The following is a 7700-nucleotide window of genomic DNA, read 5'->3' as shown; positions in this document are numbered from 1 at the left end:
CACCAGCACCATCTCATCTCAAAGCCTAGTTCATCTCTTGTATTCAATCTGTGTATCAAAACCTCAGATTGGTACATGTGGGTTGCTAGTAGTGTTGATTACATCTTGTAGTTGATGCTAGTTGGTTTATTTGGAGGAAGATTATATGTTCAGATCCATTAATATATTCAAAACCCCTCTGATCTTGAACATGAATATGATTTATTACTAGTTGCTTTTGTTCTTGATGACATGAGGGAAGTCTTGTCATAAGTAATCATGTGAATTTGGTATTCGTTAGATTTTTTTGATGATGTGTATGTTGTGATTCCCTTAGTGGTGTTATGTGAACGATGACTACATGACACTTCACCATTTTTGGGCCTAAGGGAATGCATTGTGGAGTAGTTATTAGATGATGGGTTGCTAGAGTGACAGAAGCTTAACCCTTGTTTATGTGCTTTTTCCGTAAGGGGCTGATTTGAATCCATATATATGTTTAATGCTATGGTTAGATTTATCTTAAATCTTCTTACGTAGTTGCGGATGCTTGTGACAGGGGTTAATCATAAGTGAGAGGCATGTTTAAGTAATAACAACACCCAAGCACCAGTCCACCCACATATCAAATTATCAAAGTAGCGAACACGAATTAAACAAACATGATGAAAGTGACTAGATGAAATTCTCATATGTCCTCAAGAACGTTTTACTTACTACTCCCTCCGTCCGGGAAAAGTTGTCCACGGCGTAGTTCATTGTGATTTTTGCAAATAAACCCTTAGGATTTTAAATCTCCTGCTAATTACCCCTTTGCTTCTTCCTCCTCCGGACGCCCACGGCAGGAACAAGCCCAGCGCGCCGTCGGCAGCCACCGTAGAGCCCAGCGCGCTGCCGTCCACCTGCGTCGCCGCTGCGCCACCGCCCACCTGCGCCGCCGCTGCCAATCCGCGGCGCCCCTGCCCACCTGTGCCGCCTGCACGAAGGCGAGCTGCGCCGCCGCCCACACGGAGGTGACTGCTCCTCCGCGGCGACCAACTGGACGCCCGCCTCCTCCACGGCTGACGGCACCTCCTTTGTCGCCCTGCTCGCGTCCCTAGCCGGTGCGGCCCGCGCCCTCATCCTCTGCCCGCTTCCTCGCGCCCGCGGCCGCCGGTGCGGGATTTGGGCAAGTCGCTGGCCGCCGCTTCCTTCTGCGGCCGCCGCGATTCCCTCCAGCCTCTGATGCTGCTGCTCTTGGGCAACGCCAACGCCCCCGATCGAGTCCTCGCCGTCTGATGCTTCTGCTCCTCCTCGCCGTCTGATGCTGCTGCTCCTCCTTGCCGTCTGACTTCTCTGCCCCGCGTCTGCTGTTGAAAAGGTGAATTTGTAGTAGAAATTGAAGTAGATATGTGCAGTGGAAATTGAATTGAGCAGTGCTACACCTTCACAATATTGTGCAACATCCACATTCGCCTGAAAGGGAGAGGGAAGGTTAAAAAGTTCAGGTTCTGTTAACTGAACATGTTCAGGTTAGGTTCTGTTAACTGAAAAAGTTTAGATTCAGAAACATTGTTGGACTGATAGGAAGTTTGTTGAACAGAGCAATCTACACCTGTAATTTCTACTGTTATGCTTTGTTACTCCAGTCATAATTTTAAGTCAAAATTTTCCTGTCAAAATTTTCAGTCAAGCACAACTGATCATGTAACTTGAGAAAATTATTGGAGTAGATCAAATTCAGTCATTATAATGTTTGATGCCTGCATCAACACTTCTCTATACTGCATGCATGCTTGCTTGACAAAAAAGCAGTAGAAGAGCAGAACATGCATGCTTGACAAAAAAGAGAGCATAAAGTACAAAGAATACACTATGATCAATCCTGATTTTATTTGAATTAATTTGATTTTATTTGAATTTGTTCAATGAGCATCTTCTCCTGCTTTACCAAGTTGTTCCTGCATATTCATGTACTCCTAGTTAATTTACCAAGCAGTTTCAAAACAAAAGCAATGGAACTTGAGCTGAAATAGAACTTGACAGCCTGTACAGTGAATATATGTAGTCAATATATGCAGTGAATAGAAATTGACAGGTTTTCTTGACTGAATTCAGTGTACAGTGAATATATGCAGTCAATATACAGTCATTGTAATTTTTGGAGTAATTTTTGGTGTTGTACATTCAGTGAATATACAGTCAATTGGAGTACATTCAGAGTAATTTTCAGTGTTGTACATTCAGTGAATATATAGTCAATGGGAGAAGAATAAGAAGAAGCTAAAAATTGGATTAATTTTGATTAATTTGAATTATTTGGATTTGCAAGGAGTAAGAATAAGAAGAAGCTAGGAATTGGTAAGAAGAATCTGAAAGCATTGAGCCTAGGGAAAAACTGAGCAGCCAACTCTTGCCGCTTTGCATGCATTGCTGGCAACATGGTGACTTGATTATAAAAATGACTTAAACTCAAGTTTCAGTTACATAATGAGAACAGAGTTATTTGTTCTGTAACTTGATCAAAAGAAGTCTGAATTATTTGTTCTGCAACTTCAGTTGTCACTGTTAATTGACTGGAAAATCCTTGCTTCCATGAGTGCACTGAAATCAGATTATTTACAGTTCTGCTGCCGAAGTCGGTGTGGAAATGCAGATGAAATGCTTGCTTGTTGTATGTGTGTGGAATTGCATTTATGTGTGTGTATGTGTGGCTTTGATGAATATTGTTGGACTAGCATGATTTTCTAGACATAGCCCTAAAATTTCTACACACTGATTTGACAAGCAATACTCCAACAGAGCAGCCAATGAACAAAATGTCATTTTTCTCAACAATTCTACTCCCTCATAAATCAATGTTGCCTAATTTTTTTAAGTCCTCTCCCTAAAAATCAACTAATTCTCACTCCATTACAGAGAACATTTACACTGAAAATAGAACATTTACACTGAAAATAGAACATTTACACTGAAAAATAGGGCCCCCAAGAAACTGTATTCAGTGATCTTGTACTCTGGAAATAGAACATTTACACTGAAGCTTCAAACAAAATTTCAGTGATGCAAAACTGAAGCTTCGAAACTGAATTTTCATACATCTGACAATGAATTTTCTACCTCACTTTTCTTGAGTTAGTTCAAAATTTACACATCAGTAGTGACTGTAGTGATTGACCAAATGTAACAATATTCAGAACTTGTGGAAGAATTTCAACCACAAGACTGATTCTCACCAATATCCAGGACTAGCCACTGCAATTATGTCTTCACCGAAATTCAGTTAAAATGACAGCAGTTTTCAGTTTCAGTTTTGACAACAGTATAACATCTTGTCAGTTTTGACAGTGTGTATAGTTGCTGTGGAGCAAACTACACACATTTATTTTCTACTCCAGCAGATGTTGTGGAACATTTATTCCCACCTCCACCACCATCTTGTCAGTTTTGACAGTGTGTGTATGGAGTACTTTTGACAGCAGTATAACCACTCATTCAAAATGAGGAACAACAAATTACTCTAGCAATAAGCATCAATCAAAAACCATCAATTTGCATTCAGAAAATACACTATCATCAAAGGTCAGCGCAGCACATTCAGGCTAATTTGAGAAAGAATTATCAGCACATTCAGGCACATGGCAGCGCAACACAGTACAACAGCAAAATAGGCTCGGGGGCAGGGGAACAACCTCAGGGTCAGGGTGCTGGGGTTGAGGAAGGCGAGCTCGAGCTGCTGTGTTGCCACCACCTCCCCCCGGCGTGGTGACCACGGAGGGGGCGTCCACGCCGTCGCCATGCATTCCTGCCTCGCACGAGTAGGAGGCCCGAGGACGTACTACTGCGTCCGTCATCTGTGGACCTGCGGCCTGCTCGACGGCGTCCGTGAGGGCCGCGGCCTCCGCGTGCTCGTGCAGAGAAAGGAAGCTGACCTTCTCGTTGAGGCCCAAATCCGGCTCGCCGCAGATGGAACGAGAGGAGATGGGCGCACGGCCGAGGCGGCGACCGGAGGCGGGGTCGACGAGGGGGACGTGCCGTCGCCGCACGCGAGCAGGAGACACGGCGGGAGGAGAAGAAATGATTTTTGGAGTGAAAGAGGGGAGATTCGGGAGGCAGGCAAGGGGGTCAGGGGAGCTACGCGAGGCAGGAGGGAGCGGCTGAGGAGTAAGCTGTGGCGGCGGAGGAGGACGTGCGGGAGAGCAGGGGTGCAGCGCAGCGGAGCTGGAGAGGGGAGCTCCGGCGTCCATGCGCCTGTGTCGGAGCGGCGGGTTGTATCGATTGGAGACGACGAGGACTGCGGGTTGTGTCGGGAGTTTGGGGAGGGTTTTTCTGCAAAAATGTCACGGAGACAACTTTTTCCAGACAGAGGGAGTATAAGAGAAAGTTCTGGCCTGCCTTTGCTACAAAAAGGATTGGGCTACCTTGCTACATCTTTATTACCATTACTATTATTTTCTCGTTATAAATTACCTTGCTATCAAAGTATCTGTTACCGACAATTTCAGTGCTTGCAGAAAATACCTTGGTGAAAACCGCTTGTCATTTCCTTCTGCTCCTCGTTGGGTTCGACACTCTTACTTATCAAAAGTACTAAGATTGATCCCCTATACTTGTGGGTCATAATTACATCATACTATTTGATGTTTATGGGTTTAAACCCTTCCAGAAATTGGTGCTGCATCACCTCGTCTATGAAGCACATCACGCGGGCTGCTCCTCGGACCCGCGCTGTGACGTGCCGGTCGTCAGGCATTATCCTTGTTCGAACATATGTATTATGTTGTGTGCTACCATACTTGTTTGTCCAAGCCGGTCATCTGATCTTGTCCGCAGGTAGACACTCTCTAGATTTGTAGATGTATCATGATAGGGCGGCCGACGTCAATTTCCTCTACAAGTCATAGGAGTTTCGAGGTGGAAGCTTACCCCTGCCATGATGGCGAGGTACATCGGGGGGGGGGGGGGGGGGGGGGTTGGGATATCCTCCGGCCGGTTTATCTCGGCCTCGAGGGGGCGGTCTTGAACCTAGTCGTGTTCTGACATAGGGGTACAGACAACCTCCTCATCGAACTCCGGAAGGAGGCTCTTCCGCGGATAGAACTGCTTATTTCCCTCGAACCGGCGCTTGAGCTTTTGCTCTGCATTGAGGACCTTGGTTCATTTATCCGTCATCATGTCCTGTTCGGCTTGAAGCTTTTGGGATTTTAGCTTCATGCTCTTGGCGGTGCTGACAAGCCGCCGATGAAAAGCCCGTAACTGAGGATCATCTAGTGGTTCCTCAGGTATATCAAACTCATCCAGTCCGAGGCTTAAATCTTCCTCGGACCCTAGGTAATAGTCGATATTGTCAGGGTCATCATCATCCACGTTGGGTGTAGTGCCGTTGATGGGACCGTTATTGGCGTTATAGCCCGTGTCTTAGTCATCGGCGCCGTCTGCTGTATCGCCATTATCGGTCCCATCGCTGTTATCAATAGCCTGAAGGCTAGCATCGCCATTGCATGCGCCTTTATTACTACGGCGGCGGCGGCACCGGCATCTGAGTGGCTCCTCCCCTTTTTCCTTGGGGGTGTCTACCATGTAGACATCGAAGGTAGAGGTAGCTGTCCAGTTTTCGGTGTAACTGGATGTTAGAGGTGACGTTGTATATCACATATCGTCGACATCCTCCTCTATGTCCATGTTCTCTTCAGATGCGTAGTCTAGCACATTGGTTAGATCCTCCATCGTGGTGGGTGGGACGAGAAATTCCATGCATTCGGATCTAAATCCTTTCTGGTGGTAGGCCGAGATTTGCCTATCCGAGATTCTGATATCCCAGATCTGGCCCAACATCTCGTCAAAGACGAGAAGGTTGGTTCCGCCCATCTTCCAACAACGGGTGATGCCGAGCTAGGCTTCAGTTGATGTGCCGCAAAAGGCTGCCTCAGAGTTTCTATAGGGCAGGCTCACCGCCTAGGCCGATGAGGGAGCGATCGGATCCGAAGTTAAGACTGGACCCGTAAGAGCAGTTGTACCAAGGGTCCGCTTCAAGATTGAATCTGGGCATGGGTGGCGGTGTCGACAGGCCAATCTGACATCAGGCCTAGGGCGGTAATCTTGCCCTGGAGATCCGTGGCATTTTCCAGGTCGGCGAGCCGAGTGGCTTGGCGTGGAGGGAAATCCCTGATCTAGCTTAAATGGCATGTCGTATGAGTGACTAGCGTGAAGCTGCCGAAGACAAAGAGCTAGACAGGGACAAAGGTATCCCCGTAGCCGGTGTTATCGATGATACACCATCGAGCACATGTGATCACCTGGTGGGACCTACATGGGCCACCAATGTCGGTGCTAAATACGGTAGATCTCGGGTATGGGGTCCCAAGCTTGATGTTCTGAGCTACATGGTAACAAGGAATGTAGGAACACGATGTTTTACCCAGGTTCGGGCCCTCTTGAGGACATAAAACCCTATGTCCTGCTTCTTATTATTGATAATGGTGGGGTACAGAGTACAGATTGATCTACCTCGAGATCGTATGAGTATTGTTCTAAGCTCTAAACCTCGCAAAGGTGAATTTGTGTCTTTCTAAGGACTAAACCCCATGTCTTATATAGACACCCGGGGTATCTAGGGTCTACAAATGGACGCTTACAATCTCTAGAGATAGGCATGCCGATTCAAACATGCTTAAAGTAAGTGCCAAGTCTTCAGGAGATCTTTGTCTTGATCGCACTGAGGGCCGGGGTCGGTATGGCCACGTCAACAGTCTTCAATGGGTCCTCGCCCCGGCCCATTACCAGTGGGCCAACCTAGCAAGTACCCCCTAATCTAGGACACCAACAGTTAGCACCTCTTAGTCCAGGACACCGTCACTCGTGCCTTCCAAATGATCTTCTTCTTGAGATAAGTGTGGCCATGAAAATTGAGCCTCGTACATCGATGCCGTTGAGTACTCACCCTTCGTGAATGACTTCCATATTTTTTTCTAGAATATGCATGAGTGTGCATACTATGCATTAGAGAGAGAGGACAAGTATATGTACCCAAGTCTAGATACAAGTTTTGATACAACCGTGCTCAAAGCACCACCACAATTCACCACCCAAAAAAATTACATAATTACATAGTATATCATTGTCAACATCCTCATTCAATTGCGTGTAGCTTCGTTGATCCCAAAGATCCCATGACAGCCCATTAGTATATTTTTTTTATACAATCATTCTCATGCATACCTTCTTTAACCTTTCATTTTTTTTAGTTTTTGAAACCTCAAATAAATATCCTTCTGCTTCCAACTTTGTAGCTACGGAGAGTGCAAAAAATATGTCTTCTCACCATTGTGTTGATAGTTGTGAAGGGGTAAAAGGGGTCCATATCCATCTCATCACATGGGTTTTCCTTGCTAACCTTGATCTTTGTCAGCTCTTTGCATTCAAGATATGGCCATTTCAAACCGAGCGCCCTAGCAAATTTTTCATGGTGAAGGACCACTGTCACCACCAAAGTGGATGGTCAACAAACAAGCTCTCGGTTAATCTTGCACTTTCCAACGTCACATGATCAATCCCCACTTATAGGGGAATATCCTATTTAATGATTATAGATACAGGGTTAATGATATAAAACACACACTCTTTTGCGTGTGACGAGCGACATGGGTTAGTTAAAATATGCGCTCTAATGATGTTGTGCGAGCCAACGGTTTTCTCTTGCCACTTTTGTTACACTACAAGCGCTACATGTGGCTTTCAGTTTT

General features: G+C 45.9%; 1 protein-coding gene across 3 annotated transcripts; it reads right to left on the bottom strand.

Moving 5' to 3' along the window:
* Positions 1–590: 590 nt before the first annotated feature.
* LOC123097604 (uncharacterized) lies at positions 591–4288 on the bottom strand. Of its 3 annotated transcripts, none has more exons than XM_044519386.1 (3): positions 3651–4288; positions 1404–1434; positions 591–1328 (listed from the first exon to the last, which is right to left on the bottom strand). In XM_044519386.1, the coding sequence occupies exons 1-3, from the start codon at positions 4203–4205 to the stop codon at positions 781–783; spliced, it is 1134 nt and encodes a 377-aa protein (XP_044375321.1). In that variant the 5' UTR covers positions 4206–4288; the 3' UTR covers positions 591–780. The 3 variants fall into 3 exon arrangements, with proteins under 3 accessions (XP_044375321.1, XP_044375322.1, XP_044375320.1); XM_044519387.1 differs by having other exon boundaries at positions 591–1325; positions 3651–4287; XM_044519385.1 differs by having other exon boundaries at positions 591–1434; positions 3651–4287.
* Positions 4289–7700: the final 3412 nt, after the last annotated feature.

This window comes from Triticum aestivum, chromosome 4D (genome assembly GCF_018294505.1).
Source record: "Triticum aestivum cultivar Chinese Spring chromosome 4D, IWGSC CS RefSeq v2.1, whole genome shotgun sequence".
NCBI classification, from domain to species: domain Eukaryota; kingdom Viridiplantae; phylum Streptophyta; class Magnoliopsida; order Poales; family Poaceae; genus Triticum; species Triticum aestivum.
Note: the sequence above shows the minus strand (reverse complement) of the source record. Positions and strands in the feature narration are given on the sequence as shown.